This window comes from Astyanax mexicanus, chromosome 14 (genome assembly GCF_023375975.1).
Source record: "Astyanax mexicanus isolate ESR-SI-001 chromosome 14, AstMex3_surface, whole genome shotgun sequence".
In the NCBI taxonomy this organism is placed as follows: Eukaryota; Metazoa; Chordata; class Actinopteri; order Characiformes; family Acestrorhamphidae; genus Astyanax; species Astyanax mexicanus.
In genome coordinates, this window is record NC_064421.1 from 18,025,008 (window position 1) to 18,043,311 (window position 18,304).

Here is an 18,304-nt window from a genome sequence, read left to right on the forward strand (position 1 = left end):
GAAGCTGCTGCAGAGCATCTCAGTGTATGGAGTTTGTAGGATCTGTTTGAAGGTCTAAAATAGACTAACTGCTTTCAGTAATTATCTGGAAGCTTTGTCCGGACAGTGCAGGCCCACACCTCCGTTTCTCCGCAGTCATCCCGGGACGGTCACCCTCTCCCCCCTGCTGGTGTGTTGAGGCGGGTTCAGGCCTGGGCATGTGATAGTGAGGAGGGGAGGATGGTTTGTAAAAAAGCGCGAGCGGCGCGGCGCCTGCACCAATCCGGAGTCCGAGCCGCGCTGGCCGAGGCGAAGTCTCCTCGAGTCGCCTCTGGATTTCCCCTCCAGCTGAGAAAGCGCGGAGCTCGCCTCGAGCAGGGCGGCGGAAGATGGGGGCGATAAGCTCGGCGCAGCGGGACAGCAAGCGGGACGAGAGCGCGGTCAGCGAGCCCAGCGCGGAACAGGACGAGGCTCAGGAGGACAGCGCTGCGGAGAAGGTACAGCAGGAGTCAGCAGCCTGAGGAGAAGCGCAGTAGTTGGCAGGAAGACGTTACTGAGAGGAAAAGAACTTAGTGAGCTTTTCTGCTGCTGCTGCAGCCACTGCAGTGATGGAGCTGTGAGGCAGCCAGTTAGCCTGTGTACCAATAGCCTAGCCTACACCAGGAGTCCAATAGCACCAATAGAATACTTCAAATAAAGGGAATAAAAACAGGGACATGTTTAAAATACTACTTTAGAAACTTTAGAAATGAACTCAGTTCACTCAGAACAGCCTATGTAAGTTCATACCCTCTAAAACAGAATTTCACTGACCATTTGGCACTTTTCCCAAAATATACCCAGCTATGTTATATGTTTGAGTAAAATGAATAAAATTCCAAATAATTCCAAACATTGTCATTTAGAGCATTTATTTGCAGAAAAAATGAAAAAAAAAAAAAGATGCAGAGCTTTCAGACATCAAATAATGCAAAGAAAACAAGTTCATATTCATAAAGTTTTAAGAGTTCAGAAATCAATATTTGGTGGAATAACCCTGTTTTTTAAATCACAGTTTTCATGCATCTTGACAGTTCTTCTCCACCAGTCTTACACACTGCTTTTGGATAACTTTGTCACTCTTGGTGATCATTCATCTTCCTCTTGATTATATTCCAGAGGTTTTCAATTTGGTAAAAAATAATTTTTAAGTGGTCACATTTTTTTCCAGAGCTGTATACTGCCTTAAAAGGTGAAAAGTTCCACATTAGATTCAACATTAACTGAATAGCCCAAAGCTTAAAAACTCCACACAGAGATATTTAACGCTGCCTCAAAGCACTCCTAATGTACTCAGTAATGCAGTGTTCTACAGTATATCTGGAAATCTTCTCCCAAAGGAAATATAGAATTTCCTCTAGCTGCGACCCCAAATAGCAGATGCATTGATTTTTTATGTTAAACATAATGGAGTCAGCCACACCAGTATAAGAGGGCTGATGGATATTTTAGTCCTCCGAGGTAACTTTATGTTCCAAATTTATCATCCTAATTATTAAGCTACTGGAATAACTAAAGAGACTAAGCGTGTTAGTTCTGCACTCTAAGACTTCTCTAAGGTTCTCCTGCTCTTCTGTGTGATCATTATTCCTATAAAAACTAATGTAAATATGTCACTTCACAAAACTTACACTTAAACAAACAAAAACATAAATAATGTTTAAATAATACTACACACAAGTGTAAATTTAATTCCCACAGCATTATCTTTTTTTTTTTTAAGTGTGAAAGATAAACAATGAAACTTTCTTGCTTTGGCTGACATCCTAAATATAAGTCTATCTATGAAGATTTCCTATCAGTTAAAACAAATAGATATTAATGTTTAGGTTTTGTTGTATATATATCATTATTTTTCCAAAATAAGATAAGATCAAACTTTATTCTACTTAAAGAAATTTGTCTTGCTGTTGAATCACAATGAGAGTGGACACATACAACATATTAATCACAAAGGACACAACGGTAAGATAATTAAATGTTAAGAATGGGTTTGCTTTGGATAAATGCCGTTTTTTTTTTACTGTTACAGAATGCTTTGCAAATTGTATCCTCTACACCCTTAGGATGCATACACTTTGACAAATTCTGAGAATTGTACATATCGCTGGCTGAGAGTAGAGCAGTTATTAATAGCTTCTGCTTGACTTTTTGTAGATCTTTTACAGCTTTTTCATGACAACAGATTGTCATTGAAGCTTTGGAGGAAACTGCATTGCTCTTACTGCAGTACTGTAATGCTTATGAATATTATACATATATTTCCACAACTACCTTCAGAAGCCACATACACTGGCATGCCAAAAGTCATGGTACAGCATCTAGTATTGTGTGCCTGATTTTTGCCATGTCCCATGAAAACTGAGTGACTCAGACTTATGGGATATGCATAATTCAAGGCATTCCAGGAGTGAATGGGCATTCGATTTCTGCTTGTTTACAGGCACAAATTTAGCCAGATACCGCCGGTCACGATCATTACCACACCCTGCGCTGTGCATGTCTTCTTGACATGAGCACAGCATCCAGTGTTCAGCCTCACTTAAAAGATAACACACAGTATCACAACATAGGATAACTCTAAGGTAACACAGTCAGTGTATTTTGCCATTCATAATATTAACACCATAAACCTTTATAGTTAATATAGTGTAGTTTCAGTTTATGGCACTTACATTTTCTGAATTATTTAACATCCCCTAGAACAGAGTCAATCCACCCATAAAATTCTGAGAATAGTTTACATTTTAGAACTTTACCCACTAAGAAGTCACCCTGGTAGTTCTGTGTATTTCATAAATAGAACAAGTTAAAGTCCTTGATTTTTATATATAAAAAGTAGTTTTTAAGTTTTTAAGAAGAATTCACTTAAGTCAGTGTGATTGATTCAATAAAAGTTTTCTGATATAGCTGTAAAGTTAACAAAAAACCAACAAACAAAAACAGGGTTACTACCCATAAGTGGCCCCACTTTTTCACCCATCATTTACATAATTTGGGATACAAAAAACAAATTCAAATGCTCTACTTTCACTTGTAATCCAACATGCACTGAACACTGCACTGTACTGCATGTCCCAAGTCCAGTTGTCTTAATTTTGCTAATATAACCTCAAAATGGGTAACTGCTTAAATAAAACATAGCTGCTACACACTGCTTACTGTAGATCTAGATTTAAAAGCAATTTTAATAGAGTAATCTTATTACGGTGTTTGCAAATCCATTGTTCCACGACCCAATTCGGGAGGATTTAAAACCTTCTAGTTGTCCCTTGGCATCGAACGTGGAGGTCTTAGGTTCGTGTTGCAATGTTCCAGAGTGTCCCATTTTATAAGCAGTGCTTTTTTAGTGAAAGCTGTATAAGCTGTGTGCTGTGCACTATAAAGTATCTGACCACGGAGTTATCAAACGAGTTATCAGTAAACGTATCTTAGCTTACTTACCAAGGACCAGACAGTGTCAAATGTCAAGCCTGACCTGTGAAATGCATCTGCATAAAAGCTAGCACATACTTAACTGCAAACAGTCTTTGGCATTAGTTTGTTCATGCAGAATATAATGCTTCCTTTAGAGGCTCATTATCCTGAATCATAACTGTTATTATATATACAGCTACTGCTACCTGCCTCAACCTAGTTGTACACACTCAATTACCAACCACATTAAAGCTCACAAGAGCTAATTTCATATTACCACCACCATCAATTATCATCATTTCATTTTTTTATTCCTGCCACCACTAACATGTGAGTACACCTGAACATATGTAGCATGGTAAATGGTGGACTCACTTTTAATTTACTTATCTTTTATCTAGTTGCTTCAGAAGAATGGACAGATCTCAAGCTTAAACGGAAAGACAGAGAGCCAGCCTGATGAGATAAATGTCCCCCTTGAAGATGGTATGTTCATCACAGTCATTGTCCTTGAAAAAGTTTTTTTTTCCTTTAAAGAAAATGAAAAAAAAAAATGCAATTACTGTGTTTTGAGTAGATTTTCATTTTCAGACGTAGAATATATATTCTCCCAAATATCAAATGCTATAACAACTGACAATTCATGTCATTTCAGTTGGGTCTGGATATGTGACACTAAAAGAAGACGACACTGAAACAACTGAGGATCTTCAAGAAGCTGACACCTCTCAAACAAACACTGAAGAGTTAACTAAGGAAATGTCAAATGCAGATGGAGTTGCAGTCAAAGATGTTGAGGAGCCAGGGACTAAACAAAATGACATTGAAGTTGGCTTCAAAAAAATGTTTAGATTTGTTGGATTTAAGTTTACTCTGAAAAAAGACAAGGTCGCCAAAACAGATGAAGATGAGCCAACTACAGATGAGCAGGACAAAAAAGTTGCAATCCCTTCAGAAGATTTTAAAGACACCACAGAATACAGTCCAGTCAGTACAAACCAACAGGAAGCAGATGCAGATGAAACAAAGAAGGACATTATAGAGTGTGATATACCAGATGGATCTAAGGATGATGATGTGCCTCCTGAAACAGACCAAGAAATGGCAATTAATCAAATCTCAGAATTCCCAGAACACAATGAGGAAACTTCTCCTGACAAAGAACACACTGAAGATGTCCCACAAAGCCCAGAGCCTGAGGAAACCATGTCGCCAATTAAGAGATTTTTCACACAAGGATTTTTTTCTACCTTAAGAAAAAAGAGAAAGGAGGAGCCACTAAATGAGATGCCAGAAGTAGAGCCTGTAAAACCTGACAAAGAGGAGAGTGAAAAACTCAGTGGAACTGCACAAGAAGATACTTCATGTATATGCCTTAATATCTCTAATATTACACCAGAAGAAGGTAAGGATTTACAGACAGGTGAGGGAGATGAGTGGAAACCAACAGGTGAGAAAGAGCAAACTATACCTCCAGAACAAGATAAAGTACCAGCAAGTCCAATCATAAGGCTTTTTAGAAAACTTTCCACAAGAAGACAGAGAGATACAAAACCAGCGGAAGCAGGCTTGATTCAGCCTGGTGAAAATGTTGGTGAAAATGTTGGTGAAAATGTTGAATCCACCGCAGACGTAGTACAGGTGCAGAAGGAGGAAGAAGAAGCAAAGATTGAGGAACCAAAGCCAGCTGATGCAGATGAGATCACAGATCTTAGCCCCGAGGAATCAAAAAAGAAGTCAGATTCAACTGTTTCCTGGGAATCTTTGATATGTCTGAAAAGGGTCAGAAAAACATCCGACTCTGAAGATGCAATGCAAGACAAAGGTGAAGAACCCGGAAAATCAACTGAATCACCAATTGAAAGCTCCACTGAAGGTGATTATGACCATCTTACATCCTCTAATGAACAAGCTGGGGAAGAAAGTGGATCTACATGGAAATCTCTTAAAAAATTAGTTACACCCAAAAGGAAATCCAGAATGGAAGAAAGTGGTTCATCTGAGCAGATACCTTCAGACACTGAGATTGCCAAAGATGAATCATCTTGTTCCATAAAGAAACTAATCCCAGGGCGTAAAAAGAGAAGATCTGATGTTCAGCAAGAACAGTTAGCGTCTGAAGATACAGGTAAAGACACAGGAGCAGATGATGAAGATGATGAAACACCAGCGATTGTTCCATTATCTGAATTTGAAATAATTGAACCAGAAAGTTTGAAAGAAATAAAAGATGGAACACAGCTCGAGAAAGAAATCCAACCCTTGATTGAAGAAGACAAACCCAAAGTAACAAAACCTTCAGTGATAACATCACATGATGTGCGGCCTTCTGTTTTGCCCATGCCTTCAGATTACATTGAGGATTTGACAGAATTTATAAGCAAACATCAGCAACTGAGTGACATTCCAGAGGAAGGAATTATTGAGGAAAGTGTTGCAACTCCTGAGTCTTCTGCTGAATGGACAACTCAAGATGACACCTTAGCTGAGGACTTTGTAGAGCTGACAGCTGATGCAGTCACTGCCCCTGAGCCTGCATCTGAGCAAGGAGATGAAACTACGGAGATGGTATCAGCTGTCTCCCAGCTAACAGAATCTCCTAAAACATCCGGAAATGTAACGCCAGTACCAGCTGAGTATGATCTTAGAGAAGCAGATGTAATCATTCAGGAAGCTGTTGAAACCAGTTGCATGACTCCAAGTGTTATGTCAATCACTACTAAAGACACAGACCCAGAGGCTCTGGCAGTGTCAGTCTCTCCATGCATTTTAGAGTCAACCATAAAAGCTGAAACTAAAGTTTTAGTTGCTCATGAGAAAGCAGAAGCCACAACCATCTGTATCGGCCTTGTTTCTCAAGAAATCGGAGCACTCGAAGAAGTTATTCCTGCGCCCTTAGTCGAAGGACTATCTGAGATCAACGAAGCTGTACCCACAGAACTCGTTTCTGAAGACATCCCTGAAGGATCAGAGTTAGCTGGATTTGCAACAGATGATGTATATGAAGTTGAAGTCAAAGACATAAAAACTGAGATGCATGAAGCCCTTTCCCCTGATGTCTCTCAGACACAGAGTGAAGTTCATCTAAAGGTACAAGAGAATGAAGTAAAAGAACAACAAAAAGATGTAATAAATGGCCATCAGGAACCTGCACCAGTTCAGATGGCAGTTATCAGTGTAGTACAGGATGAAACTCTTCTTGAGGAGCAGGCTATTACAAAGAGTACAACTGATGTTCCTGAGATTGTGGGTCCATTGGAGATGGCTTCAGAAGAACCTGCGCATGAAAAGCAAGCCTGCTACACTGAAATAAGTGTTGAGGGTGAAAAAGAGGACAAACTTCCAGATGTTAAATTATCAGCTACAGATATTGAACATGTTGCTCCAGCGGAGGTAGTTGAGTCAGTTGAACAAAATGTCATTGTCTCATTGACTGACAGTACCATAGATGAAGCCTCAGAAATCACAGAGGATATTGTTCAAGTCAGTCTTGCTGAGGTTGTTGAAACTGCAACACATAATGCTGTAGTCTCAGTGCCAGAGACTGCAATAGATGAAGCCACACAAATTACAGAGGCAAAAGTTGGAGTTGGAGTAGAATGTCCAGAAACCACAGAGGCAATCAGCTTAGTTAGCCCAGTCTCAGATTCTATCAAGGCAGAGGCAGTGATAGAGTTAGAAGAAGAGCTTCAAATGGAAAATGTTGCTTCAATACATTATGGAGATGGTCATAAAATTCAAGTAGAAGTGAAAGATGTTGAGTTAGGAACAGCAAAGGCAAATACTGATACAGTTCTTGATGCTGCCACTGCAGTGGATAAGGCAGATATATATGAAAAAGTAGAAGAAATCAGAGACGATGGAGCAGCACATCAGATCGAACCTACAACCGCAGGAGAGAGTTCTGAACATTTTGCTAAGGAGACTGTTCCCAACATCAAAATGGAAATTTCAGCTGAACCCCCATGTAAGGAAAATGAACTGAATATAGCAGTCAAAGAAGTTTCTCCTTTAGCAGTTGCCTCTGATGAAACTGAACAACCGCAAGCTGCATCAGAGATTACCACAACAGAATGCGTAGATAATAACCTAACTTCTGTTGAAGATCACAAACCAAAACAAAGCACAGGTGAAGAAGTAGGCATAGTGACCCTTAATGAAACTGAAAAAAAATTAGAAATGGCACAAGTACCCGTTATCTCGGGCCAAACGCCTCACCAACAGGAATCTGCAGTAGAGTGTCAACCATTAACGATTGACAAACCTGAAGAAATGAAACCAGAAAATCAAAAGGTTGAATTCGGTGCAGATGCACATCAAACAGAGACTGCTCCAGAGTCTGAAAAAGAGGAATCAGCAAACACAGAGAAGGAAACAACATTTACAGAATCTGAAGTTGTGATTTCTTGCACAGAACCTCAAGAAATTTTAGAACCAGTGGCAGTGTCTGTAAAAGCTGTGCATAAAATTGACCAAGCACAACAACCACAAGCTGATTCCGTTCCCTCAAAACCAGACGAGAATCAAGGAACAGAATCAATTCTCCAACTTCATGAGGAAGATAAGCAAGTAGCTGGAGATACTGTGAAAGTGACTGAACCCATTTCAGGGGCAGCTCCCGTATATGCTGAAGAAACAAAACAAACTGAAGTAATTTTGTCAGCAAAAGAGGGGTCAAATGAAACTGAACAAATATGTGATGAAGAGAAAAGTTCTACAGTTAAACGGGAAGGAGGGGAATTGAAAATCCCATCGCAAACAGTGGCATCAGTGCAGCATTTAGAAGAAACTTTAAATAAAGACAGAGTAACAGTGACTGCAATTGAGGCAAAAAACTTTGAACCCCCATTAGTAGTTCACCAGGAACCAGATGCTTCGGCCACATCTGCTATTCACGTAAATGAGAACGCAAAACCTCAGCAGGAAGCTGCTGAAGTTGTCAGTAAACTGAATGCTGAAATCAGCACAGGTTCTGAGCAGCACACAGATGCAGCAGACACTAAAATGGAACTAAAAGAGAAAACAACCACAACCATCTCTGAACCGGAGAAAGTAGAGTTAACTGAGCAGGTAACTGACCCACTAAAGGTCACTGAAAGCAAATCTGAAACACTAACAGTCCAACAGGTTGAAGTGCAAGCACAAGTACTTAATGAACATAAAGCAGCAGCACTAGAGGTGACGGAGCCAGAGGTAGAAACACATGGAGTAACAGAGGTTAAAATGGAAACAGCTGTAGTATCAGAAAATGAAGTAGAAAAACCAGTGGTGACATCAGTGGTAACAGAGCTTGAAGTAGAAACACCAGTTGTGACATCAGTGCTAAGAGATCTTAAAGCAGAAACACCAGTAGTGACATCAACAGTAACAGATCTTAAAGCAGAATCACAAGTAGTGACATCGGCAGTAACAGATCTTAAAGCAGAAACACCAGTAGTGACATCGGCAGTAACAAATCTTAAAGCAGAAACACCAGTAGTGACATCGGCAGTGACAGATCTTAAAGCAGACACACCAGTAGTGACATCGGCAGTGACAGATCTTAAAGCAGAAACACCAGTAGTGACATCGGCAGTGACAGATCTTAAAGCAGAAACACCAGTAGTGACATCGGCAGTGACAGATCTTAAAGCAGAAACACCAGTAGTGACATCGGCAGTGACAGATCTTAAAGCAGAAACACCAGTAGTGACATCGGCAGTGACGGATCTTAAAGCAGAAACACCAGTAGTGACATCGGCAGTAACATATCTTAAAGCAGACACACCAGAAGTGACATCGGCAGTAACAGATCTTAAAGCAGAAACACCAGTAGTGACATCGGCAGTAACAGATCTTAAAGCAGAAACACCAGTAGTGACATCAGCAGTAACAGCTCTTAAAGCAGAACCACCAGTAACAGATCTTAAAGCAGAAACACCAGTAGTGACATCAGCAGTAACAGCTCTTAAAGCAGAAACACAAGTAGTGACATCGGCAGTAACAGATCTTAAAGCAGAAACACCAGTAGTGACATCGGCAGTAACAGATCTCAAAGCAGAACCACCAGTAACAGATCTTAAAGCAGAAACACCAGTAGTGACATCGGCAGTAACAGATCTTAAGGCAGAAACACCAGTAGTGACATCAGCCCTAACAAAGCCTGAAGCTGCCAAATCAGAAGTGATATCAGTGGTAACCGTTCCTGAAGTAGCCAAAACAGTAGTGACCTCTGTGGGAGCAATGCCTGAAGCAGACATAACAGGAATGACATCAGCAGTGACAGAGCCTGAAGCAAACAAAATAGTAGTGACTTCCGCTGTAACCATGCCTGAAGCAGACAAAACAGTAGTAACGTCAGTGGTAACTGTGCCTCAAGCAGACGAAACAGTAGTGACTTCCGCTGTAACCATGCCTGAAGCAGACAAAACAGTAGTGAAATCAGTGGTAACAGAGCCTGAAGCAGATAAAACAGTAGTGACGTCCACTGTAACCATGCCTGAAGCAGACAAAACAGTAGTGACATCAGTGGTAAAAGAGCCTGAAGCAGACAAGACAGTAGTAAAATCAGTGGTAACAGTGCCTGAAGCAGATAAAACAGTAGTGACGTCCACTGTAACCATGCCTGAAGCAGACAAGACAGTAGTGAAATCAGTGGTAACAGAGCCTGAAGCAGACAAAACAGTAGTGACATCAGTGGTAACAGAGCCTGAAGCAGACAAGACAAAAGTGGCATCAGTGGTGACAGATCTTCAAATACAAACACCAGATGAGAGGACAGTACCAGTTTTGGAAGAAATTCCAAAACTAGGAGAGACACCCACAGTGGTCCCAGAAATGCAAACAGCAGTGTTACCAGGGGTCCAAACACCAGTGTCAAAAGACACAGATATAGTAGCTGTGATTAAAGAAAATGATGCAAAAGTCAAAACACCAGTGGTTGTTGAGATAACAGAACCAATGTTTGAGGTACCTGTGGCATCAGAGGTTGTCATACAAACAGCAGTGTCTGAACTGGAAGCAGAACTACCAGATGTGACATCAGCACTTATAACAGAAACTGTGGTGCAGACATATGTGGAAAAGAAGCTTGAAATGCAGAGCACTGTTGTGGCCTCTGTAAAAGACGACACAGTCAATGAGCCACCTGTGATAATAATGGCAAAAACACCAGAAGTACACCCAGTACTGAAAACATCTACAGTCATCTCAACAATACAAACCCCAGCCACTGGTAATTTGGAGCAGAAACCTGAAGTGCCAGAGGCAATGCCAGAAGTAAGCCAAACCAAACCTGAGACTTCAGGTGCAGTTGGTACTAACATGACAGAGATTGCATCACATAAATTAACAGAAATAAAAGTAGAAACTACAGTAGTAACTGAGGTGGAAGTAAAACAAACAGCTGCAGCACCAGTGACAGCAGAGCTTCAAGAGAAATTCGTGAAAAAAGAAGAGGCACCAGTAATAACATCAGTTGTTAAAGAACCAGCAACAGTAGCCTCAGTAATACAAACTCCAACATTGGTTGCAACACCAAAAATTGTTCCAGCAGTTGAAAAGCCAACAGTCGTCCAAGTACCAGCTGTAGTTTCAGGAATACAGACAATTGGCATAGGAGTAAAGGCAGCAGAAGCACAAGCCATAGCACCAGAAGTAAAAGACATACACAAGGAGGCATCAGGTGCAGTTGCGGTTGAAGTTAAACCATCTCAGTTGGAGGCAGCAAAAGCACCAGTGACAACTGAACAGGTCACACAGAAAGAGGACACAAAAAGTCTTCAAACAGATGTTCCTGTCTCCCTCGCAAAGACAGCTGAACCCCAAACAGATGTGGAAGATGATGTGTGGGAAGATGCTGTAGATGATATGAGAGAGGATGAGAATTCAGTTACCAAAGCAAGTGCTGAATAACAAGGGACTACCAAGTAAGTGATTGCACTAAACAATATATTGTAACACACCGTTTACTCACAATTACACTTAATTAATAAGTTAATATTGAGAAATCTTTAACTTTATTGTGTTCTCCACAGGTCGGACAAGCAAACCTTTCCAAATGAATGTATCGTCTTCAATCATTCTCTGGAAACAGCAGCATTAGCACTACTTTGTGAGGTTAAGCGCATACGACACTCAACATCAACATCTGCACAAGCCATAGAGGGGCAAAGCAAGACCTGTACAAGTCTGTAAAATGTTGCAAAGTATGTGTAAAAGGATAAATGGCAATGCTTGGCTGGAAGAAAAGATTGTTCTTGAACCAGTCACTGGATGTATGTTCATTTTAAAAGCCTGTATAAAACACAGGTTCATTTTACCAAGCTTCTGGTACAGAATAATCCAATGAAACAAGTTATTTCCTGAATTTTATATTATAGTATGATTGTGTACTATTATTTACATCCCCCTTAAATTTATGTTATGTTATGTAAGACAGAGCAATTGTGTTTTAGGAATAATTAACTACCGAGGCTGTGTTTATTACTTCATAAATAAAAAAAATATTAATAAATATGTAATTTGATCAAGAGTGCCCATGGTGAACTGAACAAATGCAATAAAACATACTTATGTGACAAACTAATATTACCTTTTAAATTGATTACACTTATTTTAATAATAAACATGTTTTCACAGCCAAAACACTACTGAGACTGCCTTGCATTGTACCATAGACAAACACACACACAGTCTTATGCAAGCATTTTGGCACCCCTGATTAAATTACACATTTGTTAAATTTCTAAACTGAAATAAGTAAACAAATCCTCTACAGAAAACAAACCTAACCAATGTATTTCCTGCACATTTTACAGAAAATGTATATTTATTTGTTAAATGTAAAAATGCATAACATTTATGTGATTTTCCCATGTCAAATTAAGCAAATAAAGAGTAAAAAAGGTTATAAGCGTAAGATTGTACAGGAGTTTGCTGTCTGCAGAGGATGTGCATTTATTTTAATTTAGAAAATCATTAATTACATTTGCAAACAAACCTTTGCAAAAGACTGTACACATATATAAATATATTTGTTTGACATTACTTTAAAACCACAGCCTAAAGTTATTTCATAAATAATAACACTATTGCTTCTTATTGGTTTTAAATCAATTTAAAGTGTTTAAAGTTCTATGTACCTAGAACTATGACATACCTCTTGGGAAACAGTTTCTTTGAAACAGCACTGCACGGAATAGCCATACCTTGCTTCACAAAGTGTACCCTGCAGATTAAATCTTAACTCAAATGCATGTTTGCAAATTCTTTGCGTTTGGAATGTATATGTCTACAGTAGTTTTGTCCTTCCCTTTTTACATTTTAAATATTGGGTAAATTAATTTGTACATGGACTTTCTTTTTTTTTTTGCTTAGACATCCTCAAAGCTATGACGATCTTAAACCTTACAATAAATAACCAACTTTCAAAGGTATTTTGCATTAAAACAAAATGTATAAAGTACATAGAAATTCTTTGATTACTAACGTCTTTCACATTTTGTTACATTAGGACAGTTCATACTGGAACATTAAATTAAGCCTGTAGACATCTTAGAAGCAACTCTTTGCAGCACACATTAACATTTAACTACATATAAATATACTCCTGAACCTGTTTTCAAATAAATCTCAAAACTTTTTATAAATAAATACAAATAATGATGGTCCATTCATTAAAATATTAATAAAAACATTAAAGGGTCTGTGGACTGATTTTATTAATGGATAGTGCAGATACAGTCTTTTAAAATAATAAACATGTTTAGTTTCTTCTACATATCACTTAAATAAATAAATTATTTGGGAGCAGTATCCGTATAAACCAACAGGAACAACTGATTCTCTGATCTCAAATATGACAAAACATCTGGCGTACACATTGGCATAGTTTTAAAAAGCTGTGCCCTTCTTTGCATTTTCTTGGCCCTAAAATATGAAAAAATAGATTTAGAAAAATAAAAATCTAAACAAACAGTTCAACATTATCTATTGCTCAAAAGAGCTTAATTTCTGCTACACTTCCTCGGTGGACATGCTCACTGTATTCGGGACTGGTTCATCAGTTACTGAACTGCCACTTGTATGTTCACCTGACGGGTCGTCTTGCACGGGTGTGACCATCACCTGAGTTTGACACTGATGTTTGAGGACCTCAGAAGGGCTGCAAAAAGGCAATGCACATATGCTGCATTTATATTGTCTGCTTGACGACATAAAAAGTGCCTCAACTTGACTGTTGTCTTCTCCACCACACAGAACCATGCTCTGCTTATTCACCATTGTGTATGACTCTTCACCCTGAATCAGGCACACATGTCTGGACGCTTGGCTAGCTCTGCAAAAATTCTTCCCACAGCCACTACATTTGTATGGCTTGCCTGTGTGGATGTACATGTGTTCCCGCCAATGGCTCTTCTGGATGAACTTGCGGCCACAAGTTGGACACTCAAACTTCCGTCGCTTTACCTCACGCTCCAGGGCTTCCAGGTTGTCTATATCAGCTATATCTGATGGAGGCGGAGTATTGTCCCTCCTCATCTGTAGCTCATTGTCACTGATATCATCACTGTCAACACGCAGGACCTCATCCTCCCCATCTTGACCTTCCAGTTTCATAGCACAGCTATCTACCACAGATGGCATATGATGTTCAAAGGTCTGGTTGGCATGGAGAAGGAGATGCTCCTTTAAATGATATCTCTGGTTGAAGCGACTCCCGCAGTGATTGCAAATGTAACGTTTCCTAGAGGAGGCATTTCTTCTCATTATACCAGATGTAATATGTTGGATGGTGATGGCGCTGGATGCAGCGACCTCACTGGGAGACTCCTGATTGTAGACATCCACAGTGTTGGCTTTTGTTTCTGCAACCTCTGAAAGGTTCTGGGACAAGATTTCATTACTGTTTTCAGGGCAGGCGTGACCTTTGCAAGCTGTGGTTTTACTGGGCAAGCCGCATGGTTGATCAGAAATCTGAATCCCATACAAAGAGTTTGCCAAAGGAACACATTGTGACTCTGGGTGAATAAGAAGACTTGCTTCTTGTAAAAGAGGGTATGCATGCAGGAATTTCACTCCCTGCTCCAGGTGCTGAGGATCAATCATTTGTGTGGTCAGCTGTCCTGTGTACATCAGGTTAAGCAGATAGCTGAAGATTTCTGGTTGTATATCCGAAGGCTTCAGTCGAACACAATCACTGAAAAACACAAGTCGAGTTGAGTAAACTTTGTGTAAAGAAAATTAGGAGCAACTTTGTTAAAAACTAACAGCAGCAGCAAACAACATAAACTTTACTACAACACAGTTAAATAGCTGGGTTAAGGTACCTGTCCTGGTGAACAAACAGCATGCGAAAATAGTCTGAAAACGCTGCAAGGACCGCCTTGTGTGCTTTGAAATAAACATCCCCGATAGCCACTGTGCAGTCACATAGGAAACCATACTCCCTCTGAGCATTCAGCCGCTGCAGAAGAACAAGACCATGGTGGGCCAACTCCATTGTTCAACCTATGCAACTACAAAACAAAAAGCATTAAACAAATTAAACTGTGGCATCTAAATTGAATGTACTGAAAAATATTTAAATAGCAACAGAGTTAGACCGAGGACTGATAGGTCAAGAAATTGTATTTTCCTAACCCACATGGTCACATGGGTACCGGCAATACATCAGGCATTGCAGTGACATTGAAGTGGGAATAATGATCGCTAACGAATGTGTTTGGTTAGAATAGTCTGTGCAGAAATCACATCCACATTCAATGCAGAAAGCCTCACGTGCACGTTCTGTAGGTCAGGGCAAATTTTATTAAACATTCATGGGACAATGCAAAAGTCATTGGATATGATACTAGCTTCTGTCCCACCCTTTTTGTTAAGTCAATGTTTTTATTAAAAGTGAAAACAGTGACAGCAAACTATACACATCTTTCTCTGGCAAATAGAACTACAAATCATGATATCCTGTTTATATCAGCAAAAGTATCCAAAAATAAGATAGTAAACATGTCTATTCAATTGATGCAATTGGTGTTACCTCAGGATTTTATCCTTAAAAAGTCATGTGACTACAAAAAAAAGTTCAAGCTCACTGAATTTAGATTTAATATTAAATTTAATTTTGGTATTAATGTTCAGAAATGGGTCTGGGCTGTTATGGGTTAAGTATGGGCAGTAATTGGGTCAGCAAACATTATAGCAGGTCCTTTGTGGGGTCTGTGTTTCTTTCACATTGGAAGGGGAAGCTTGAAAATCCCTGTTTTAGACCATAATGCCAAGAAAGGCCGTAGGCCAGGTTTATTTAGTTAGATGCTTATATTTAAGAAAATATGAGAAGAGATGCTTTAAAAAGTTTTTTTATTGCCTGGTAACGGGTTTAAGCGGTCTGCTTAAAAAAAATAGTCTAAAAGTGGGCTCAGTAAAAATTGAGTGTTAATGGCAATTAAAAAAAGGATGGAAAATAAGAAATAATAAACGATAAGAAATATTTTTTCTAATTACCGAACTTTTATGATCATGGAAATTAATAATTAAAAAACAACAATTATTAAAAGCAATTTGCAATGACCACTCATTGCCATAACCTTACCATGATACAGTGATTAATGCTGTCTAAGTATACTACATAGACTTGAATTAAGAACATGCTCTAATATGGTGCCTCTTGTGTATTTTTACGGTTAAATATTGTAGTTACGGTTAAAGGTAGTTATGCTACCAATCAATATGAGCTTCTGAACGGATTTTCTTTTATATTTTTATGATAATTGTCTTCCCTGGGTGCATTAAATTACGTGCTTGGATGTTACAACGCTGTAAATTAAAAAAAATAATGGAAATGAACAAAATAATAAACTATAAAAATACAGTTTCCAATCACCTAACTTAAATGACCATAACTCATATTGATACAGTAATGTTGTACCATTATACTACTTAGGGTAGCACGGTTTGTTGAAACAGCGGATTCCGCGTTTTACCGAGTCGCGTCTATACGTTAGCGTTAGCTAGCCTAGTTAGTTAGCTGGTTAGCTAGCGGTTGCCCTAGCAGCGTCTAGCAAGAAAGCTTCAGTAAAAGAGTAAATAGTATTTTTTTTTACTTTTTAAACACACATTTAATGGTCTTTACACGAAGCTAACTTCCTCTCTCTGTAAATGTCTAATAAAGCAGCCGGGAGTTTTCAAACTAACTGTGTGTCCAGGAAAAAAAACTAACATATCCAATCTTGCTTAAGTAGAAACGAGTTCACACGGAGTTGAACTGAGCTCCTCTAGCGTTACACTACCGTTAACCGGGATTAGCAGGCAGAGGCTTAAACAGTCCCCCCGAGTCGTTCCATGCTTTAACAAGCTCTAACTAACTTTATAAAGAACGAGTCTACACTCTTCGCTTACCTTTCTCTTTCAGAATCCTTTATTAAACTAAACGCGGTGGTCTTCATACTACCGCAGCTCCTGTGGACGGCTGAGACTCTCCCGCGCAGGGTTGCCAGGTCCAACAAAAATTTCCAAAGCCCAAAGTCAGTCTAAAACCCGCCCTCAGAAGCTTAACCTAGCCCAAAATATGTCTCTGTATGACATTTAAAGCAAATGGCACAGAGTGAGTGTACTATGAAGCATTTTGTTTATAAGCTATTTATTATCTGTACTGCTATTTAAAAAGTTTTTCATCGCCTTGTGATTTCTGGTTCTCTCTTTCTCTCTCTGGACCAGTTTTGCGGGAAAACCGCGAACCTGGCAACTCTACTCCCGCGGATGTAATCGCTGTTTCCGGAGTCCTACTTTGAATCACATGATTCTAAACGCGGGGCTAGCCATGTCCGATTCCTGAGCGAATCGGTTCCTTCGAACAGGTTCGTTTTTGCGAGCCGATTTACGCTTAGAACACAAACTACAGAGGGCTGTTTGTTATTTGTCTGATTTCCGTGATTGAACCCTCTAAAACATAATGTTTACATTTGTTGAAAAAAACAGCCCCCTTTTTAGGAGATGTTTTTATTTGAAGGTTCCCTTTTGATATATCAATCAAACCTTTCGAGAATCATTTGAACCACGCGTTGGACTCGCGTGGTTCATTCCAACGAAAAGAATCGAATCCATAATCCGAATCAAACTTCCAGCTCCACAGTAAACCACAGCGCGGGATCTACCGCGGGATTTCCATCACGAGCCTGAATTATGTCAACACATGATGGTCTGCTTTTGTACTAGTTCTGTTTCAGTCTCATTACATGTAACGTTTCTATTTTTCTTTTTTTCCAGAGCTGTTTACCTTATAGACCAATTTAACAGTTGATTTTAATACTAATCATGATACTAATTTATGTCTAATCTAATACTAATCATTGCCAAATTCACCTCTGTAATCTAATAGTTAAAGCTATATAAAAAGAGTATGGCTTGGATCCTGTTTTACAGGTGTTGGCCAGCACACGTAAAACACAGCAGAAATACATGACTCAGAGTCAGAACTATTTATGTAGTGGAAATGAGAAGTGAGTGCAAAAAAGTTTTAAAGAACTTCCATGTGATTGCAGTGATCCTGAACTAAAATTATTATTTTTTAAATCAAAGGCTCTATATGCTTATCTATTGGTGTTTTGAAGATTATTGTAGGGACACCAGGTAAGACTGTTTATTCCTTACAGTTATGTTTAACATTTATATCAAAAGAAGCTCTAAATATCTCTATTATTTTTCCTCTCTCTTTATTTTTGCTACTTATTTTTTGTTTGTTTATTCATTTGCTGGCTGTAATATGTTAATAAATATCTTGATACACACTTTACCAACACACCTACTAAAGTAGAGAGTGGTACATTGTTCATAAATGTATCAGTTTTCTTTGATTTTTGTAACATTGTAATCAATAGTAACTTTTAAATGT

The 18,304-nt window shown here is 39.0% G+C and overlaps 2 protein-coding genes across 2 annotated transcripts; one reads left to right on the forward strand and one right to left on the reverse strand.

The window, feature by feature from the left end:
* Positions 1-220: 220 nt before the first annotated feature.
* Positions 221-13,031, forward strand: akap12a (A kinase (PRKA) anchor protein 12a). The gene is made up of 4 exons (XM_049463967.1): positions 221-476; positions 3,837-3,921; positions 4,091-11,342; positions 11,451-13,031. Exons 1-3 carry the CDS (start codon positions 369-371, stop codon positions 11,326-11,328), a joined length of 7,431 nt encoding a protein of 2,476 aa, XP_049319924.1. The 5' UTR covers positions 221-368; the 3' UTR covers positions 11,329-11,342; positions 11,451-13,031.
* An 87-nt stretch (positions 13,032-13,118) lies between these two features.
* Positions 13,119-17,145, reverse strand: zbtb2a (zinc finger and BTB domain containing 2a). The gene is made up of 3 exons (XM_007251958.4): positions 16,813-17,145; positions 14,745-14,933; positions 13,119-14,614 (listed from the first exon to the last, which is right to left on the reverse strand). Exons 2-3 carry the CDS (start codon positions 14,915-14,917, stop codon positions 13,432-13,434), a joined length of 1,356 nt encoding a protein of 451 aa, XP_007252020.1. The 5' UTR covers positions 14,918-14,933; positions 16,813-17,145; the 3' UTR covers positions 13,119-13,431.
* Between the last annotated feature and the right edge of the window lie 1,159 nt (positions 17,146-18,304).